At 46.5% G+C, this 22,247-nt stretch overlaps 1 protein-coding gene across 2 annotated transcripts; it reads left to right on the top strand.

Annotated features, from left to right (window-relative positions):
• The first annotated feature begins 25 nt into the window (after nucleotides 1-25).
• On the top strand, nucleotides 26-22,125 carry NDUFS3 (NADH:ubiquinone oxidoreductase core subunit S3). 2 transcript variants are annotated; one of them, XM_030559816.1, is made up of 7 exons: nucleotides 31-168; nucleotides 1,241-1,306; nucleotides 2,291-2,388; nucleotides 2,719-2,868; nucleotides 17,460-17,585; nucleotides 20,794-20,913; nucleotides 21,861-22,125. In XM_030559816.1, the coding sequence occupies exons 1-7, from the start codon at nucleotides 126-128 to the stop codon at nucleotides 22,026-22,028; spliced, it is 771 nt and encodes a 256-aa protein (XP_030415676.1). In that variant the 5' UTR covers nucleotides 31-125; the 3' UTR covers nucleotides 22,029-22,125. The 2 variants fall into 2 exon arrangements, with proteins under 2 accessions (XP_030415677.1, XP_030415676.1); XM_030559817.1 differs by lacking the exon at nucleotides 17,460-17,585 and having other exon boundaries at nucleotides 26-168.
• Nucleotides 22,126-22,247: the final 122 nt, after the last annotated feature.

Here is a 22,247-nt window from a genome sequence, read left to right as displayed (position 1 = left end):
AAACTGACGGCTGTGGCAAGTTCTACTTCCGGTTCATGGACTGGGGACTTCAATGGTAGAGGCGCCTTCCGGTTCTGGTCTGTGTCCTTGTGTGTCTGTGTCCCCGGCTCGCTGCCCAGGGCAGGATGTTGGCAGCAGCGCTGGGGCTGGCCCGGGCTGGCCTTAGAGGTGAGGCAATGGGGCAGGGGGAGGGCGGCTCGGCCTGGGCTGGCGGGGAGGGAGTCGGGTCCCCCGTGACCCTGGCCCCACGTGAGTCGGGTTGTCTGGGCGAGAAGCCCCTCGGTAGGACCGGCCCGTGTGCAGCTCCCTCTGGTTGGGGCAGGGGTCACCGTGACCCTTCTAGCCCTGCCTGGAGGGGTTCGCTGGCAGACGCTGTCTTCCTGCCCTGTTCGCCTCTGCCTCGCTGGGTCGGCTAGTGCCGCCCTTTGGGGAAAGATTTTATTTCGCTGAGTTCTGTGCAGCTAAATGGCAATTGTCTTTTGTGTCTCACTGGCCACCTGCGTCTCCCTGGTGTCTCCGAGCCTCGCTTCTGTCGGTGACTCCAGGTTTAGTGAGAATCTGCCTGTTCACGGGCTGTAAGATATCTGCTGAGTTAGCGCTTCTGTGAGAAGGCTTGAATAACGTGGTGATGATCGTGATATAAACATCAAGACAGAAAGAAAAGATCTTCGAGTTGCGTGTTATATTTGATCTGTTCTTTCTGCTAAGCGGGGTGTCACCGTGTTAGTTCGCTCTAGTATATCGAGCACTATTCATTTCCAAGTAAAATAGTTGGGCATATGGTTTAGATGTTGCTGTAGGAAATTGAGCGATACATTCTCCACTCCTAAAGTGTGATTAATCAGATTTCTGGTTTAGGAGAAGAGGGTTTATTGCTTTGCATGGAAAAAGTATCACCGTAGCCTTTGTTTTTGCATTGTACTTAGTAAAGGGAGTAGGCCCCCATGGTAGAATTTGTGTGTGTGTGTGTGTGTGTGAGTAGGACTTGTCTGCTGGACTGCACATTCATAATTTCTTTTGGGGTATTTTCACTACACTATATGATTATTGTTTGGGGGGCAGGCAGGCAGGGGAAGGTCAGACTTAATTGCCATATGTTAAAATGGAGCTCACCTCACCAGGATGGGGCAACATAAGGAAGCCTCCTGGTCTCTGGAAAGGAGGAAAGAAGGCATTCCTCCTTAAAGGAGAATGGAGTATGTGGTACAGACTGTTTCATCTATGCTCTTTCTCTTTGTAGCTGCTGCACGCCCTGCAGTGCTGTTGCAAGCTCGTTTTGAGGGGAGCTCCACAACAGAGACCCATCGTAAGTCTGAGTTTATTAGTATTTCACCAACTCCTGGAGTCTGTATAGTGGGTATTATTTAGAATAACTCAGTAAGGTGACCATATTTTCAAAATCAACCCAGAACATTTTTGCAGTGACATTTACATATATAAAAGAAAATGTATGTGCTTTATTTTTTCAAAGTGTGCTGGTGCTGCTACTGCCAGCTTCTGACTCCATAACCATTGCATATTTCTCAGAGGGGAAGAGGATTTTTAACTTTAGTAATACTCTTTCCATTAGACTGTTTCTGGTAATCATCCCAGATCTAATTCTGTGTTTCAATAAATCTTGAACAACAAAAAATAAACCTTTTGGTTGACAAAATGAAAAAACAAGGACACTTCAGGTGTTGTGAAAGAAGTTGCTGAGATGCTAGAACATTATATGGAAAATGGGGATTGTCCTCTTAAAAATAAGACATTATGTGCTGGAGAAACTGCTTTCCTCTTATCAGGAATCAGTCTGTTATTTTCCTTAGGAAATGTTTGCTTATGTTCACTCTAAACTTCTCTCTCACTTTATTCCTTTTACTGAATTATAACATCCCCCTACCTTCTGATTCCACTCAGTGTGATGCAAGTAGTTTCATATTCATGGTGACAGGGTGTTCTGTTGTCTGACATCTGATGGGCAAGTCTACTCCAGTGCCCAGCCACTTACCAAAGTCTGTTTCCTAAATGTGCTATGCATCGTGTACGTTACCAGAGATTAGACTCTATATATTCCTCCTGGTGTTGGTAGATAGCCATTTAGTTCACCATGTTGTGAGGTGCCTCCCTCTCATTGAGTTGATCTTTACAATCATGGCTTGTCTCCCCCTGCCTAGCTGCTCCCTGCTGGGGGACAGACCTATGACCAAGCTGACTAGAGTCATGCTGAACTAGTGTGGGCTGGGAGTTACTGCTCCTCTTTCTGTGGTTTATGATGCAATAGCCACGAGAAGTCTGTTGTTCTTTCCAGCCACCGTTCGACCAAAGGATGAAGTGGCCCAGAACCAGCTATGTGCTTTTGGAGAGTATGTGGCTGAAATTCTGCCCAAGTATATCCAGCAAGTCCAGGTAGGTATTACCCCAAGCTAGAATAATTTGATTGGTATGTGTAGTGAGGAGCTGGCTAGTAGAGCCAGGTGTGTATACGAAATTTGTATCTGCATCCAATCCATGATCCGCAAACATGGTCTGCGGATATCCGCAGATTTACAGGACTCTGGGTGGGAGAGAGTGATAGAGCTGGCTAAAAACCATTTCTGCTATTGAGTTTCTTGGTCTGATGTGATATACCTGATCATGTGACCTCAAACCCTCCTGATCTGAGTATCCTGCTTTATTCAATGCATTGCTCAATCCCTTCAGCGTCTATACTAATTCGCTTTCTGTTCTTTTCCACAGGTGACCTGTTTCAATGAATTGGAGATATTTATCCATCCTGATGGGATTGTTCCAATTCTGACTTTTCTTCGAGATCACACCAATGCCCAATTTAAATCCCTGGCTGATTTGACTGCTATTGATGTCCCAACTCGACAATACCGTTTTGAGGTAGGAACTATTCCTTGGAGGTACACACCTGCAAAGAGTTATAGAACATGATGGTGTTGAATACTAAGATAAAGCAATTGTTTACAGCTCTGACCATGGCCTTTGCATTCTGCAATAGTTATGCTTATCTGCTCTGAGAGCTTTGGGTTTTGCTTAATCCACTGAGCATAGAATCAGTTGTATCACTGACATATTAATATACCCAATTAAATAGTGAGCCCGAGGCACTCTGAGGAGAGGTGTCTGCATCTGGGTGTCATGAGACAAGTGCATACTACTACTCTTAGGGGAATTCTGTGCCACTGCCCAATGCAGGATTTCACTTTTCTCCATAGAATTAGTGATGCAGAGCTACTGGCCACCATTAGGGCCACTAGACTCAGCAGAGCCCCTGCTCTCCGGCTCCCAAATACAGTTCCTTCTTGCTTAACATAGTTAAGTTCCTGAAAAATGCGACTTTAAGCAAAACAATATTAAGCGAATCCAATCGCCGCATAAGAGTTAATGTAAATGGTGGTGATGGGGGAGGTGTTAGGTTCCAGGAAAAAAAATATTTCACAAGACAAATCACACACACACACACACACACACACACACACACACACACACACACACACACACACACACACACACACACACACACACACACAATGTAGCTTCACACTCTACAAGGCAGCATGACTGGAGGGAGGGGAGACAGCATAGCAGCTAGAGACAGAGAGTGGAGGGAGGGGAGACAGCATAGCAGCTAGAGACAGAGAGACACACTCTGTGTGAGAGAGAGGCGCATTGCCCCTTTAAGTATGGTGACCCCACTCTAAGTGCATTGCCTTTTTAAGTAGATCATCAGGTTGAGACAGCAGCTGCTGCCAGCAAGCTCCCTCTGTCCTGAGTCCTGTCGTGTGTCCCACCCCCTGCTTTATGGAGATGGGGTAAGCAGGGGGCAGTTAACCCCCCTCTTCTCTCCAAGGCAGAGGTTCTGGGCTGCTGCAGTTCCCAGCTCGTCCTGAAGGAAGGAGGCGGCGTGCAGGAAACTCCATACACGCATGGGACCCCGCAACAGGCTGTTTCTCTCTCTGAATTCCTGGGCTCTAGGGGTTAGGGGATGTAGATGTCTGGCCTGGTGTGTGCCCCACAGCTAGGCTCTAGGGGGTGTGGGTGTCTGGGCTGGGGAGGGGAGTGCTCCACAGCTGGGCTCTGGAGGGGGTTGGGGATGTGGATGTCTGAGACTGAAGGGGCACAGTTTTCCCCCAAGATGTGCACAGCTGATATGTGTGATATCTAGACTGGGCACCCGACAAAAGCATTACAGAGAAACAGCAACTGGGTTCTTGCAGCAGTTTCTTTAACTCTCTACTCCTGGGGGAAACTTTTTTTGTCTGTATTGTTACAGACATACTCGCTGACAGGTATTCTGAAATAAATTATCAAAATAATTGAAACTGGTGTGATTTATATTGTGTTATTTTGACAAAATATAAAGCACTTTTAATTTTGGGGTGCAGAATTTCCCCAGGAGTAACACTACTCTTTGGATCTGAAGCCATTGATTTACTTTGACTATGACACACAAACCTTTCTCCTCCATGTATTCACCAACCATCTTGTTTCTGATGATGTCAGCTCCTTCTGCTTCATCTTCCTTGCCCTCCTTGCAGCCTTCAACTCTGAACAGCTCCATTCTCCTGGGTGGCCTCTGTACCTAGGCAGACTTCTCTAGTTAGTTAGCACTAGTTGTGAAGTAGCACCCAGAGGCCCCAAACAGGATTTGAGGCACCATTGTGCTAAGCAGCATACACACACACACATCAAAGAGACAGTCTCAACCCCAAAATATTTACAGTTTCATGTCTTGGCTCTACTCCTACCCAGCTGCATCTCCATCTATGGTGAAGGTGCCTTCTTTGTTTTAAAATCCTTCATGGCCTTGCTTCACTTAACTTCTTAGGCCTGATCTCTGTCTCTCTCAAACACACTTTTCTAAAACTAGCCTCTGTCCCTCCATGGGATCTGGCAGTTTCTCTTTTGCAGTTCACACAGTCTGGTACAGTATCTTTCTCTTTTGCCTCATGGGGTTTCGATATCAGATGAAAGGTGGTGTATTCTAAAACAAAAAACTAAAAGAGTTGGGCTGAAACTGTTTTATTGGTATCAAACTCCTAAAAACAGTATTACCTTTTCTTTAAACTTGGTTTATGTTTAAAAAAAATTGCAACAGGGTAGCTAAATCTAGTTAAAGTAGATCTGATTACACCAATGAAAACCCTTTATATAGAAACACTAAACTCCTATTGCATATAAACAACACAAAATATATTTTAAAATCTCTTCTTAACCACATAAAAAAGTTAAAGCATTTGAACCTTAATTTACCAAATTTCTTTTTAATAGTTTTTACTTGAAGCACCTTCCTTGTATTAATAGCTTTTTTAAAACTGCAGGAAATAATTAGTTATAAATGGTAGGTGGGATATTCAAAATCACCTAGTGGATTTAGGCATCTAACTCCCACTGACTTTCAATGAGAATTGGCACCTCACTCCCTTAGGTGCTCTTGAAAATCCTACACAGTAGCTCTTCAGTTGTTCCAAAACACAGATGCACACACAGAGAGAAAAGATAAGAAGTCACAGCTTCTGTCTTTCACTTGTACCTCCTCTGAGACCTGAAAGACTTTTACCAGTGTGTCATAAACAGATAGCTAAGGGTTAATGTCTCTTTCACCTGAAACACCTGACCAGAGAACCAATCAGGAAACTGGATTTTTTCAACTTTGGGTGGAGGGAAGTGTGTCTCTGAGTCTTTTGTCTGCCTGCCTGCTTCTCTGAGCTTTGGAGAAGTACTTTCTATTTTCTAGTCTTCTGTTTCTAAGTGTAAGGACAAAGAGATCAGATAGTAAGTTCTATGGTTTCTTTTCTTTGGTATTTGCATGAATATGAGTGCTGAAGTGCTTTGATTTGTATTCTTTTTGAATAAGGCTGTTTATTCAATATTCTTTTAAGCAATTGACCCTGTGTTGTATCATCTTAATACAGAGAGAACATTTGTATTTTTTCTTTCTTTTTATATAAAGCTTTCTTTTAAGACCTGTTGGAGTTTTTCTTTACTTCAGGGAAATTGAGTCTGTACTCACCAGGGAATTGGTGGGAGGAAGAAATCAGGGGAGAGCTGTGTGTTGGATTGCTAGCCTGATTTGGCATTTCCTCTGGGTGAAGAGGAAAGTGCTTTTGTTCCAGGATTGGGAACGGAGAGGGGGAATCACTCTGTGTAGTTTCACAGAGCTTGTGTCTGTGTATCTCTCCAGGAGCACCTGGAGGGGGGAAGGGAAATCAGGATTATTTCCCTTTGTTGTGAGACTCAAGGGATTTGGGTCTTGTGGTCCCCAGGGAAGGTTTTTCAGGGGGACCAGAGTGCCCCAAAACACTCTAATTTTTTGGGTGGTGGCAGCAGTACCAGGTCCAAGCTGGTAACTAAGCTTGGAGGTTTTCATGCTAACCCCCAAATTTTGGACGCTAAGGTCCAGAATCTGGGAATAAGGTTATGTCATGGTGGCAGTGGCGGGATATAGACAGAATCCAGAAGCCAGTAGGAATATTATATTTTTCTTTTCTCTGCTAAGGGTTTTTTAGCAGAGAGAAACAGTTTGGTTTTAAAAGGGAACCAGAGAGAATTTTTTTTTTCTGCTCTCTCTAGCAGTTTGTGGTTTGCATGTTAAGCGAGAAGCCATTAGCAGACTATTGACAGTCTATTGTCACACAATAGCACTCCCATTGAGAGTCATACCAGCACTCTATATGCATGCAAATAAAGTGGTTTTTCTGGTTTCCCTTCATTGAACATTAGCTAGAGAGAGAAAAGGAAAAAAGCACTGTTGCTAGGCAGACTTCAGGAGGCAACAGAGAGCCTGCAGTTCAGAAGATAAACATCGGAGGGCACTCCAACACAAGAAAACAGGAACCATGACTTCTAAGGCAAGGATTGACGCCGAAGAACAAATCAAAGACGCTGAACACAGGCGACAGATGGAGATGAAAGAAAAGGAAGAAAGCCTCAAACTGGCAGCCTTCCAAAGAGAACAGGCAGCCCAAGAGGCAGCACACAAAAGAAAACTAGAAGAAGAAGAGGTGGCCTACCGAAGGAAACAAGCAGAAGATGAGGCAGCCCACCGCCGAGAAATGGAAAAGCACCAAAAAGAAATGGAAAAGCACCAAAAAGAAATGGAAAAGCACCAAAAAGAAATGGAAAAACAACAAAAAGAAATGGAAAAACAACAAAAAGAGAATGAAGAGAAGGAAAAACAGAGAAAACATGAACTGGAGATGGCAAAAGCTGGGCTGCATGTGCCAGCCAACCCTAACAACCCGGCGCCAATTATTGCTCCCCAGCACAGGAAATTTCCCACCTACAAGGCAGGTGATGACACCGAGGCCTTCTTGGAAAATTTTGAAAGAGCCTGTCTTGGGTACAGCATCCCCGAAGACCAGTACATGGTAGAATTAAGGCCATACCTCAGTGGACCTTTAGCAGAGGTGGCAGCTGAAATGCCCAAGCCGCAAATGAATGACTATAAACTTTTTCAAACCAAGGCCAGATACAGGATGGGGATAACCCCAGATCATGCCCGTCGGCGCTTCAGAACCCAAAAATGGAAACCAGAGGTGTCATTTCCCAAACACGCCTACTACATTGCAAAAAACTATGAGGCCTGGTTAACAGGAAACAACATTCAAACCTTGGAAGAAGTGAACCTCCTCATACAAATGGAGCAGTTCTTGGATGGTGTTCCTGAAGACATCACACGGTACATACAAGATAGAAATCCCAAAACTATCGCTGAGGCGGGGGAGATTGGAGCCAAATGGATGGAACTGGCAGAAAGCAAAAAAGCTACTGTCAAGGGGAACGATTACCCCAGGGGGCACACAGACCATAAACCCTACAACCGAGGACAGCCAAAGACCCTCCATACCACCCAAGTAAAGCCACAGATACCCTACTCTTCAACCTCACCAGTCTCCAGTAACTCACCTCGGCCCAGTGAACCATCAGATGGAAGATGCTTTAAGTGTAATGAACCGGGACATATCAAGGCCAACTGTCCCAAGAACACCATGCGAGTGCAATTCATTACACCACCATCACACCAAAGATCCCCAGGCCCGGATGCCTCTCAAATACCCTTGGAGCGAAGGGAAAATTTGAGAGTGGGCGGAAAGAAGGTTACTGCGTGGAGAGACACGGGGGCACAAGTGTCAGCTATCCACCAATCCTTCGTTGACCCCAAATTCATCAACCCAAAGGCCAAAGTTACAATTTACCCCTTCATGTCACAAGCTGTAGACTTGCCTACAGCTCAACTGCCTGTCCAGTACAAAGGCTGGTCAGGAATGTGGACTTTTGCAGTCTATGACAATTATCCTATCCCCATGCTACTGGGGGAAGACTTGGCCAACCAGGTGAGGCGGGCCAAGAGAGTGGGAATGGTTACCCGTAGCCAAACCAGGCAAGCTTCCAGACCCATTCCTGTTCCTGAGCCGTCCACAGAAGCCCCGTCTGTGTTACCAGAGACCCAGACAGAGGTAGTGGACCCGGATTCCATGCCTACCACTGAAACAGCCACAGCATCTCCAGTCCCAGGCCCGGAACTGGAACAGCAACCAGCACCAGCAAGTGCAACCACATCTTCAAACTCAACGCCAGAGGGCGCCAGCGAGCCAGAACTGGCAGAAGCACACGACAGCCATACCCAAAAGGCTCAGCCAGAGCCTGAAATACCCTCAGGTGCACCAGCGGAGAGCGGTTCACCAGCAACGGAAACAACCCCATCACCTACATCGCTTCCAGAGGGACCAAGCCCAAGTCCACCGTCTGAGGAAGAACTGGTGACCCCAGCCTCAAGGGAACAGTTCCAGGCTGAGCAGGAAGCAGATGACAGCCTTCAGAAAGCGTGGGCGGCGGCACGGAGCACCCCACCGCCTCTCAGCTCTTCTAATCGATCCCGGTTTGTTATAGACCAAGGACTTTTATACAAGGAAATTCTTTCTGGTGGACACCGGGAAGAATGGCAGCCGCAAAAACAGTTGGTGGTTCCAACTAAGTACCGGGGGAAGCTCTTAAGCTTAGCCCATGATCATCCCAGTGGCCATGCTGGGGTGAACAGAACCAAGGACCGGTTGGGGAAGTCCTTCCACTGGGAGGGGATGGGCAAGGATGTTGCCAAGTATGTCCGGTCTTGTGAGGTATGCCAAAGAGTGGGTAAGCCTCAAGACCAGGTCAAGGCCCCTCTCCAGCCACTCCCCATAATTGAGGTCCCATTTCAGCGAGTAGCTGTGGATATTCTGGGCCCTTTCCCAAAAAAGACGCCCAGAGGAAAGCAGTACGTACTGACTTTAGTGGACTTTGCTACCCGATGGCCAGAAGCAGTAGCTCTAGGCAACACCAGGGCTAACACTGTGTGCCTGGCCCTAACAGACATCTTTGCCAGGGTAGGTTGGCCCTCTGACATCCTTACAGATTCAGGGTCTAATTTCCTGGCAGGGACCATGGAAAAACTGTGGGAAACTCATGGGGTGAATCACTTGGTTGCCACCCCGTACCACCATCAAACCAATGGCCTGGTGGAAAGGTTCAATGGAACTTTGGGGGCCATAATAAGAAAATTCATCAACGAATTCTCCAATAATTGGGACCTAGTGTTGCAGCAGTTGCTGTTTGCCTACAGGGCTGTACCACATCCCAGTTTAGGGTTTTCACCATTTGAACTTGTGTATGGTCACGAGGTTAAGGGGCCATTACAGTTGGTGAAGCAGCAATGGGAGGGGTTTACGCCTTCTCCAGGAACTAACATTCTGGACTTTGTAAGCAACCTACAAAGCACCCTCCGACACTCTTTAGCCCTTGCTAGAGAGAACCTAAAGGATGCTCAAGAAGAGCAAAAGGCCTGGTATGACAAACATGCCAGAGAACGTTCCTTCAAGGTAGGAGACCAGGTTATGGTCTTGAAGGCGCAACAGGCCCATAAGATGGAAGCATCATGGGAAGGGCCATTCACGGTCCAAGAGCGCCTGGGAGCTGTAAACTACCTCATAGCATTTCCCAATTCCTCACTAAAGCCTAAAGTGTACCATGTTAATTCTCTCAAGCCTTTCTATTCCAGAGACTTACAGGTTTGTCAGTTTACAGTCCAGGGAGATGATGCTGAGTGGCCTGACGGTGTCTACTACGACGGAAAAAAAGACGGTGGCGTGGAAGAGGTGAACCTCTCAACCACCCTGGAACGTCTGCAGCGGCAACAAATCAAGGAGCTGTGCACTAGCTTCGCCCCATTGTTCTCAGCCACCCCAGGACGGACTGAACGGGCATACCACTCCATTGATACAGGTAATGCTCACCCAATCAGAACCCCACCCTACCGGGTGTCTCCTCATGCCCAAGCTGCTATAGAACGGGAGATCCAGAACATGCTACAGATGGGTATAATCCGCTCATCTACCAGTGCATGGGCATCTCCAGTGGTTCTGGTACCCAAACCAGATGGGGAAATACGCTTTTGCGTGGACTACCGTAAGCTAAATGCGGTAACTCGTCCGGACAACTATCCAATGCCACGCACTGATGAGCTATTGGAAAAGTTGGGACGTGCCCAGTTCATCTCTACAATAGACTTAACCAAGGGGTACTGGCAAGTACCGCTAGATGAACCCGCCAAGGAGAGGTCAGCATTCGTCACCCATGCGGGGGTGTATGAATTCAATGTCCTTCCTTTCGGCCTTCGAAATGCACCCGCCACCTTCCAGAGGCTGGTAGACGGTCTACTAGCTGGACTGGGAGAATTTGCCGTTGCCTACCTTGATGATGTGGCCATTTTTTCAGACTCCTGGCCCGAACACCTACTCCACCTGGAAAAGGTCTTTGAGCGCATCAGGCAGGCAGGACTAACTGTTAAGGCCAAAAAGTGTCAAATAGGCCAAAACAGAGTGACTTACCTGGGGCACCAGGTGGGTCGAGGAACCATAAACCCCCTACAGGCCAAGGTGGATGCTATCCAAAAGTGGCCTGTCCCAAGGTCAAAGAAACAGGTCCAATCCTTCTTAGGCTTGGCCGGATACTACAGGCGATTTGTACCACACTACAGCCAAATCGCTGCCCCATTGACCGACCTGACCAAAAAGACCCAGCCAAATGCCGTTAAGTGGACTGATGAGTGTCAAAAAGCCTTTACCCAGCTTAAGGCAACGCTCATGTCTGACCCTGTACTCAGGGCCCCGGATTTTGACAAACCATTCCTAGTAACCACAGATGCATCTGAGCGTGGTATAGGAGCAGTGCTCATGCAGGAATCAACAGATCACAACTTCCATCCTGTCGTGTTTCTCAGCAAAAAACTGTCTGAGAGGGAAAGTCACTGGTCAGTCAGTGAAAAGGAATGCTATGCCATTGTGTACGCCCTGGAGAAGCTACGCCCATATGTTTGGGGACGGCGGTTCCAACTACAAACTGACCATGCTGCACTAAAGTGGCTTCATACTGCCAAGGGGAACAACAAGAAACTTCTTCGTTGGAGTTTAGCTCTCCAAGATTTTGATTTTGAAATTCAACACATCACAGGAGCTTCTAACAAAGTTGCTGATGCACTCTCCCGTGAGAGTTTCCCAGAATCCAGTAGTTAAAAAGTGTTCTTAAAATGTAAAAGTCTGTTAGTTATATACTTAGTAGTATATGTAAAGGTGCATGTGTTGTATTAATCTGTTTATTTTCAAGTTCTAGAAGGAAATTGCCGCCAGTGAGCTTCCCCACTGTCTGCAATTTGGGGGGCGTGTCATAAACAGATAGCTAAGGGTTAATGTCTCTTTCACCTGAAACACCTGACCAGAGAACCAATCAGGAAACTGGATTTTTTCAACTTTGGGTGGAGGGAAGTGTGTCTCTGAGTCTTTTGTCTGCCTGCCTGCTTCTCTGAGCTTTGGAGAAGTACTTTCTATTTTCTAGTCTTCTGTTTCTAAGTGTAAGGACAAAGAGATCAGATAGTAAGTTCTATGGTTTCTTTTCTTTGGTATTTGCATGAATATGAGTGCTGAAGTGCTTTGATTTGTATTCTTTTTGAATAAGGCTGTTTATTCAATATTCTTTTAAGCAATTGACCCTGTGTTGTATCATCTTAATACAGAGAGAACATTTGTATTTTTTCTTTCTTTTTATATAAAGCTTTCTTTTAAGACCTGTTGGAGTTTTTCTTTACTTCAGGGAAATTGAGTCTGTACTCACCAGGGAATTGGTGGGAGGAAGAAATCAGGGGAGAGCTGTGTGTTGGATTGCTAGCCTGATTTGGCATTTCCTCTGGGTGAAGAGGAAAGTGCTTTTGTTCCAGGATTGGGAACGGAGAGGGGGAATCACTCTGTGTAGTTTCACAGAGCTTGTGTCTGTGTATCTCTCCAGGAGCACCTGGAGGGGGGAAGGGAAATCAGGATTATTTCCCTTTGTTGTGAGACTCAAGGGATTTGGGTCTTGTGGTCCCCAGGGAAGGTTTTTCAGGGGGACCAGAGTGCCCCAAAACACTCTAATTTTTTGGGTGGTGGCAGCAGTACCAGGTCCAAGCTGGTAACTAAGCTTGGAGGTTTTCATGCTAACCCCCAAATTTTGGACGCTAAGGTCCAGAATCTGGGAATAAGGTTATGTCATGGTGGCAGCGGTGGGATGTTAATGCATTGTTTTGCCTTTTTGGCCACAAACTCACAGCAATAATGCAAGGATGGACATGTCTTGGTTAAACTGGTCTGTAAGGCAAAAAGAGAGAGGCAGGGGGAGTGGTAAAAGAACAGCTGGCTGAAGCTGAACCCAAGCAAGACAGAGGTGATGCTAGTGGGCAGAGAAAAGAATTTTGAAGAGTTTGCAGCCACAGTGCAGCCTCCTTTGGTTGAAGGCACACACCCACAATTGGTCAATTCAGTCTGTAGTCTAGAAGTAACCTTAGATTCATCACTGACTCCGAGGTCTCACATGGCACCACCTGCAAATATGGCTTTCTACCATCTTCAGTTGATCTGGAGACTCCATCCCATCCTGGTGGATGAAGACCTGGTCTTGGTTATTTGTATCTTTGGCACCTCTTGATTGGAGTACTGCAGTACACCCAGGGACGAAACCTTCAGCCCTTAGGAAACTCCGGCTAGTACAGAACATTGCAGCACGTCTCCTCGGCAACACAGCCTTCTCTGAACATATCAAACCAGTCTTCTGCCCTCTACACTGGCTTCCCTTAGAATTTTGAACCAGGTTCAATGTCTTAGTCCTTATCTTCAAAGTGTTCCATGGTCTGGGCACCGAAGAGCTAAAAGACCTCCTAAAGCTCCAGGGTAAAAACTGTGGTTGACAACTATGCTCTTGTGGCACAGTGGAACTCTCAACAATCAGAGTAAGGCTCACCTGTGCAGGAGACACAACTTCCTCTGAGAGGCGGTCCAAGACTGGCATGAATTCCCCAGGAACTAATGACCCTCATAAACCTCATGACTTTCCACTCCAAATGCCAAGCGCATTTCTTTTACCGTACCTTCTGTAATGTAAATACATCGCAATAGGTATATTCAAACAAGTAAAGCTACCAAAACAAGACATGCCACTGCACATACTTCTTGCTGTGGGGAGAAGATGAGAGAGTAACCCACACATAACAGCTCTGTAGTTACATTGCTTAATGCACTACTGGAAAGCACTCAGCTACTGCAGATGAGTGTGGCATATGAACCTATATAGAAGAGAATTAGAGGGCGAGGGATGAACAGGGAAGGTAACTTACACACAAGGGAGGGAATAGCAGTACCTAAGTTTCACACTTCAGGTATCGTTCTGGGTTTAGCTAACCTTATGGACATGGAGATGTCACCTGGTTGCTTCTTGCCCATTCGGGTCAAGACATATTTCAGGATGGTGGACAATGAAGGCTAATCAGTGTGATGGTAGATCCTGGTTCCTAGCACGTGACCATGCTGGCAAGACTGGTTGGCACACAGTAATACAGCTTCCTTCCTGTAAGGTTAAGCTAGTAGCTAAGTGACACTTAATAATGCAATATCCAGAAAGAGAGGACAGCCTCATCCCATCAGAACTAATCAAAACATATTTAGTGTTATATGTTGACACTTCCTGCCATGCTAGTAATATCTTACTCCAGAGGTGGGTAAACTACAGCCCGTGGGCCACATCTGGCCTGTGGGACCTGCTCGGCCCCTGAGCTCCTGGCCCAGGAGGCTAGCCTCCGGCCCCTCCCCTATTGTTCCCCCTCCCCCGCAGCCTCAGCTTACTGCACTGCCAGCGCAATGCTTTTGGCAGCGGGACTGCGAGCTCTTGCCGGGCAGCATAGCAGGAGAGCTGCGGCTTGACCCAGTGTTCTGTGCTGCGCAGTTGCGTGGCTGGCTCCAGCTGGGCGGCAGGGCTGCCTTTCCTGGTGCTCTCGGCAGCGTGGCTGTAGTGCCGCCAGCCACCAGTGCTCCAGGCAGCGCAGTAAGGGAGCAGGGAGGGTTGGATAGAGGGCAGAGGAGTTCAGGGTGGTGATCGGGGGTGGGGGTATGGCTAGAGGGCGGGGTGGTCAGAGGGTAGCAAACAGTGGGGTTGAATGGGGACCAGTCAGGAAGGAGGGGGGTGGATGGAGCAGTGAGGAGTAGTCAAGGAGAAGGGGTGGTTGGATGGGAGGGCAGGAGGTCTGAGTGGTCAGGGAACAGTGGGGGTTGGATGGGGCAGGAGTCCCGGGGGGGAGCGTCAGGGGGTGAGAAGCAGGGGGGGCTGGATAGGGGGTAGGGGCCAGGCTATGCCTGGCTGTTTGGGGCGGCACAGCCTCCCCTAAACGGCCCTCCATACAATTTTGGAAATCCGATGTGATCCTCAGGCCAAAAAGTTTGCCAGCCTCCTTAATCTGTTACTAAAACAATTGGTGACCTAGCCAAAAGCTTTGCAACTCCCTGATCAGTTTTTAGTTTAAATGCATCCAAGTTGTAATAGTATTTTTGTCTCCAATTTCTGCTCTTTTTATAAACTCGTCAAGTTAAACTCTTATTACTTTTCACCCCCTTTGGACAATATGAGATATTAATCTATGGTATAGACCAGGGGTTGGCAACCTGCAGCACGCATGCCAAACATATGGCATGCGAGCCAATCTTGAGCGGCACGCAGCCGCTTGCCGCAGTCCTGGCCCCCAGCCCCACTCAGCCCCCTCGCCCACTGCTCTCCCCTGCGGGGGCAGGAGGCAGAAGCTTGGTTCTGCAGCAACCAAACTTCCTTCTCCCCTGCTTCTTCCCCCCAGAGTGGTGCTTTCCTGCCCCGCCCCCTCTCCTTCCCTGCGCCAATCAGTTGATGGCTCTAGTGAGGGGGAGAGGGGAAGAGCAACAGCATGCAGGCAATCCCCTAGAGGGGACAGAGAGAGGTAGGGACGGAGCCTTGGGGAAGGAGGTGGAACAGGAATAGCTCTTCTAGCCCCCTGCCCTGAGCCGCTCAGGGCAGGGGGGGGGGCTGGGAACACCCCTGCGGGCTGAGCACCCCAGCCGTCTGCCCTAATCCCACACACACTGTCTTCTGTCCTACGCCCCCCAGCCCTCTGCCCTGACCCCCCACACACTCAGCATTCTGCCCTGCACCCTCCCCCAGCCCTCTGCCCTGACCCTTGAACCCCCCCACAGCTTTCTGCCCTGACCCCCCCACATGCTCAGCTTTCTGCCCTGAAGCTCCCATACCCCCCCAGCCCTCTGCCCTGACCCTAGAACCCCCTCACACACACAGCCTTCTGCCCTGCGCCCCCTAGCCCTCTGCCCTGAACCCCACCCACCCCAACACACACCCAGCCTTCTGCTCTGCATCCCCACAGCCCCATCCCTCTGCCCTGAGCCCCCACACACTCGGCCTTCTGCCATGCACCCCCCCCACACACCCAGCCCTCTGCCCTGATCCTTGACCCCCCACATACCCCAGCCCTCATCCCTGACCCCTGAAACCTCCCCACCCAGGTCTGGGGTCCCGGCCGTAGACCCTGCTCAGCCCGCTGCTGGTTTAGGTGAACAGAACCCCAGGCTGGCAGCGAGCTGTCATAATATAATTCCCAATTCTGAACCTTAGCGTCCAAAATATGGGTACTAGCATGAATTCCCCTAAGCTTAATTACCAGCTTAGATCCTGTAGTGCTGCCACCAATCAGGACTTAGAGTAGAGTGCCTGATAAACTTTGGTCTCCCCCAAAACCTTCCCTGGGGACCCCAAGACCCAAATTCCTCGAGTCTCACAACAAAGGGGAATAACCCATTTCCCTTCCCCCTTCTTTCTTTCTCCCAGCTCCTTTCCGCTCTGAGTACACTAGGAGATCACTGTGATTCAAACTCCTTGAATCACCACACAGGGAGGAATGATACCTTCCCCCCTCCTCTTTTCCCTTCACCCAGAGGCAATCCAGATTCAAACTCCATGAATCTAAAATAAAGAGGAAATTCACTTTTCCCTTCTACCCCCTGCTCTCTTTCCCTTCTCCCTACCAATTCCCTGGTGTGTACAGACTCAGTTCCTTTGAGCCTTAACTAGGAGAAAAAAATCAGACAGGTCTTAAAGCAAAACTTTTAATAAAAAGAAAGAAAAAAGGTAAAAGTTTATCTCTGCAATTTAGATGGTAAAAAGTTACAGGGTCTGTCAGCTTATAGAAACTAGAAAGAAGCCTCCCTCCCAGCAAAATACAATTTAAAATACTTCCAGCAAACTACACTTTTGCAAATAAAGGAAAACAAATAAAAAGACTATACCGCCTTTCTACCTTTGTACTCACAAAATTGGAATAGAAGATTAGAGAGCCTGTAGGTACGTGTGGTCACTCTCAGAGCCCAGAGAGAACAAAGCAAAACCCAAAAAAACACAAACAAAGGCTTCCCTCCACCGAGATTTGAAAGTATCTTGTCTTCTGATTGGTCCCCTGGTCAGGTGTTTGGTTCCCTGTTTGTTAACCCTTTACAGGTAAAAGAGACATTAACCCTTAACTATCTGTTTATGACACGAGCTAAGCAGGCTGGTGTCGTAAGATCAGCATTTTAATTTAATTTTAAATGATGCTTCTTAAACATTTTGAAAATCTTGTTTACTTTACATACAATAGTTTAGTTATATAATATAGACTTATAGAAAGAGACCTTATAAAAACATTAAAATGTATTACTGGCATGCAAAACCTTAAATTAGAGTGAATAAATGAAGACTCGGCACAGCACTTCTGAAAGGTTGCTGGCCCCTGGTATAGACTGTAACACTACATGTGACCAGCTAAGTTTCAGGAGAATTGGTTTGTTTCTGGGGCAATTAGAGGTGGTGGGTTTTGTTTTTTTCATAAGTCAGGCTAATAGTAGAAAAATTAGCTTGAATTTTAACTATGGAGTGGCTACCCTTGCTCTATAGGTATGAAGTGCTATCATGGTCTCACTGGAAAACTCATCTGAAAACCTGTCGTCTTCCTTGCCCTTGACCCTTCAGCCGGTATCTTACTATAAAAATCTCAGTTCATTCCAAGAGACAGTTTGTACATGAGCTAGGACACAATAAATTGGTTGCTTTTTCTCAATTCCCTTTAGATTGTTTATAATCTCCTGTCTCTGCGCTTCAATTCTCGGATCCGTGTGAAGACGTACACAGATGAGCTGACACCTGTTGATTCAGCAGTGTCAGTGCACCAGGCAGCAAACTGGTATGAAAGAGAGGTGAGCTCCAGTGTGCTTTCCCAAGGGCTTTGTGCTTGGGAACAGGATCCATATGGGAGTTGGAGGAGGCAATATTTGAATGAAACTCTATTCCTCTGGGAACTGTGCAGGAGGGAATGGTGTTGCCCTTGGGAATGGGAGAAGAGGCACTTGACATTCTTCTGAGGGCTTTGAGCAAAAGGTATAACAAGATCCAATGGCTGGAAGTGGAAGTTTGACAAATTCAGACTGGAAACAAGATGTAGTTTTGTTTTTTTTAACAGTGAGGATCATTAACCATTGGAACAATTTAGAATCAGACACATAGGATTGGAAGGGATCTTGAAAGCTCATCACGTCCAGCCCCCTGTGCTGGGGCAGGATCAAGTAAACCTATGCCTGACAGGTGTTTGTCCAATGTGTTCTTAAATACCTCCATGGACCGAAATTCCACAACCTCCCTTGGTAACCTGTTCCAGTGCTTAACTTTCCTTATAGTTAGAAAGTTTTCCAAATATCTAACCTAAAATGTCCCTTGTTGCAGATTAAGCCAATTATTCCTTGTTCTCCCTTTAGTAGACGTGGAGAACAATTGATCACCATCCTCTTCTTGCCCTTAGCATATTTGAAGATTATCAGGTTCCCCTCTCAGTCTCCTTTTCTGAAGACTAAACATGCCCAGTTTTTTTAACCTTTCCTCATAAGTCAGGTTTTCTAAACCTTTTATCATTTTTGTTGCACTCTTCTGGACTCTGTAATTTGTCCACATCATTCCTAAAGTGTGAAGCCCAGAATTGGACACAGAACTTCAGCTGAGGCCTCAGCAGTGCAGAGTACAGCAGGACAATTACCTCCCATGTCTTATTCACGAGACACCTGTTAATACACCCCTGAATGATTTTAGTCTTTTTTGCAACTGCATCACATTGTTGACTCATTCAATTTGTGATCTACTATAACCCAGATCCTTTTCCGTAGTACTACCATCTAGCCAGTTATTCCCCACTTTGTAGTTGTGCATTTTATTTTTTCCTTCCCAAGTGAAGTCCTGTGCATTTCTTTATTTAATCTCATCTTGTTGAATTCAGACCAATTCTTAATTTTGTCAAGGTCATTTTGAATTCGAATCCTGTCCTCCAAAGTACTTGCAACCCCTCCTAGCTTGGTGTCATCTACAAATGTTACAAGCATACTTTCCACTCCATTATCAAGTCATTAATAAAAATATTGAATAGTATGGGACCTCATTAGCTGCATCCTCCCAGTTTGACAGCAAACCATTGATAACTATTCTTTGAGTACAGTCTTTCAGCCAGGTTGTGTACCCACCTCATAGTAAGTTCATCTAGGCCATATTTCCCTAGTTTGCTTATGAGAATATCATGTGGGACTGTGTCATAACCTTCTTAAAATCAAGATACATCACATCTTCTACTTCCCACCTGCCAAAGAAGGAAATTAGGTTGGTTTGGCATGTTCTTGACAAATCCATGCTCACTATTCCTTATAACAGTGGTCCCCAACCTTTTTGTGACCAGTAGCACATTCATGTTTTCAGAAGAGCGTGGCAGGCACCAACAATTTTACAAGGCTTATTTTGTATTTGTACATTAAATAATACAAAAAAAACATATTTAATATTACATAATATATGAATCCAGAGAGAAGCCGCAGAAAAGCCATGAGGACAGAGAACACTGGTACCTGCAGCCCTGAAGTACTCTGTCCCCAGCAGGCACGGGGCCCAGATTCTCTTCTCTGCTGGGCACTAGGTGGGCCCCGCACCTGCCGGGGACCAAGAACACCAGCTCCTGCAGCCCCAGAGTTCTCTGTCCCCGGCAGGTGTGGGGCCGCGGCTTCTCTCCGGCTTAAGCCGCAGCCCTGCTCCTGCCAGGGACCGAGAACACCGGTCCCTGCAGCCCCAGAATTCTCTGTCCTTGGCAGGCATGGGGCTGCAGCTTCTCTCCCCTACTGGGAACTAGGCAGGCCCCGCACCTGCTGGGAACAGAGAACACCACGCCCGCAGCCTGAGTTCTCTGTCCCCGGCAGGTCCCCTGCTGGGCACTAGACGGGCACACATAAATGCCCCGGCGGGCGCCATGGCGCCCGAGGGTACCACATTGGGGACCACTGCCTTATAATGTTGTTATCTTCTAGGACAGTAGTTCTTAGCCTATTTACCATTGTGGGTCACGTATGCAGCCCATAATATGTTATGTGAACCGCATTGAATACTACCTGTATGGCCCTGAGGATGTCACATGGGCCACAACTCTGTGCTGATTGGGCCACAGGTTGAGTAGTGAGGATGGTGGTTATTCCAATGGTTAATGACCTTCGGTGTTAAAAATTTGCATCTTATTTCCAGTCTGAATTTGTCTAACTGATAATTTTTAAATCAAGGTTGGATTTAGGTTTTTTTAAATATAAGCTCAAATTCAAATGGAATTCTGTTGGGAAAGTTCTAAGGCCTGTGTTATATAGACTTGGAAGGATTAGATTTTTATCAGGAAATGTTGATTTTTTGCCATACACACACAAACTGGTGGAAAAAATATTTCCGATGATGATAGAAGTTGACAGGCAAAGTAAGAAAAATACTGCTTGTAAGCTACAGGTTGATTTTAGGATATTTACTTTGTTTTGACACGTGATGTTGACAGTTTGTATTTTACCGGAGTTAAAGCTTTGACTTTTTGAATCTCAGTGTCTATTATCATTAAGTAATTGTCCCCCCTATAATTTACCACAACTGTGAAAATTTAAATAGATTAAAAATTGGAAAAATGCTTCTTAAAGCCCATAATTTTGCACAACTGTGGAAATTTAAATGGGGGGGAGAATGCTTAAAATAAACATCTAAATTGCAAATAAATAATTGAATTCTGCCAAGCCTCCTTAAAACCCATAATTTTATACAGGAGGTCAGACTAGATGATCAGTGGTCCTTTCTGGCCTTTGAATCTATGAGCAGTGCCCCAGATCAACTGCCTAGCCACTACACTGTCCAGGCATCCAGCCTACACATTGTTGGTACAGTATATGCGAGGGGTGGCTTCCTTCTAGGATGAGAGAAAAAAAGGAGGCTGGGCAGGCCCCTTTGGAAAGAGGTTTTCTTAGCTGGGTTGGCCCCTCTTAAATGAGGTGTGGAAGTTTTAAGCTTCTGAGGTACGCTGAGGGGTTTTTCTAGGATGGGGTGATGTGGCTTGTTTGGTTTCCTTTCTTTTAGGTTTGGGACATGTATGGAATCTTCTTTGCCAACCACCCTGACCTGAGGCGAATCCTAACAGACTATGGGTTTGAGGGCCACCCATTCCGGAAGGACTTTCCACTCTCCGGATATGTAGAGGTATGAAGAATTCTGGTTCACTCTGCATTCAGAAACCCATCTGTGCTTCAGAGCTGGGACATGGCTGTTATGGAACTGTAAAATGTTTGCTTAATAATCATTTACATTTTTTTAGTGCCTTTCAGGCACTGTACACATTCCCCCTGGAATTTAGCCAACACACAGCACCCTGCATAATAGAGAAGTTTGGGGCCAGAGACACAGGGCAAACCTTTCCTCTTACACAAGAGCAGCAAGAAGTTTTGCTTTCCAGACAAAGAAGACAGGACCATCTACTTTTTAATGTCCCATCCAGAAGATCGAACTCATTCCCACTGAATTGCTGGAGACTTGGTTTAACTCCCTCAGAGGATTTAATGATTGAGTTGATCTTTCTGGAGGAGGTGTTTCAAATCTAATGGCAAGACTACAAAGCCATCACTTTTAGCTGCCTCAGCTTTCTTCACATATCCCATTCCTCTAACATAGATTTTAATCTAGATTAAAACACAAATTAAATGAGTTTGTTTGGTCTCCACCTAGTTCTAAGTGACTGCATCACAAAGCTTAGTATTTTTGCACAATTGAATCTGGAGACTAGAAGAGAAGGGACTGCAGGACAGGATTAGGTGCATTAACTTTATTTTGAGAGGTGGAACAGAACTGGAATAGCAGAGGCTGCTGTAGGAAAGGGCAAAATGACATCTGCAGAGCTGAGGTTCGGAAATTAGGACTGGAATCCCTAGCAAGGGATCAGGCTTGATGTGTGTGACAGAGCTGGATGGTACACGCCTGCACATTGCCGGATTCTCCTTATGCCATGTGTCCTGAGCTCTCATGAGTGTTGAACTAAAATATTGGAGTGAGCAGTCTGCAAGCCTGTCATTTTTTCTATTTGGCTAACAGAAGAAGCTGTTCAGTGGCTGGGAACAAGCAATGGTGACCAGCTTGTTTTTGCCCTGTTGCAGGTGCGCTATGATGATGAGGTGAAACGGGTGGTGGCAGAGCCTGTGGAGCTGGCTCAGGAGTTCCGCAAATTTGATCTGAATAGTCCCTGGGAGACATTTCCTGCCTATCGTACAGCTCCAGAGACCTTGAAACTAGAAGCAGGAGAAAAGAAAGGAGATACAAAATAGCAGCAGGACAGAGAGGATGCTGGGAACTTCCTGTGTGGCACTGACCTTCCTGTTCTACATTAATATTTATATGAATAAAACCTGACATGAGACCTTGTCTGTGAACTCGTGAATGGAAAATGCAGTTTTCTAATTGGCTGAAAAGCACCTGGGGTTGTTTAAGCCTTTCATTAACTGTAAACTGTAAAATCATTAACAGGAAAAAAAAAATCATAAACT

The sequence above is a fragment of the Gopherus evgoodei genome, chromosome 4 (assembly GCF_007399415.2).
Source record: "Gopherus evgoodei ecotype Sinaloan lineage chromosome 4, rGopEvg1_v1.p, whole genome shotgun sequence".
Classification (NCBI taxonomy): Eukaryota; Metazoa; Chordata; order Testudines; family Testudinidae; genus Gopherus; species Gopherus evgoodei.
This window is presented reverse-complemented; position numbering and strand designations above follow the sequence as displayed.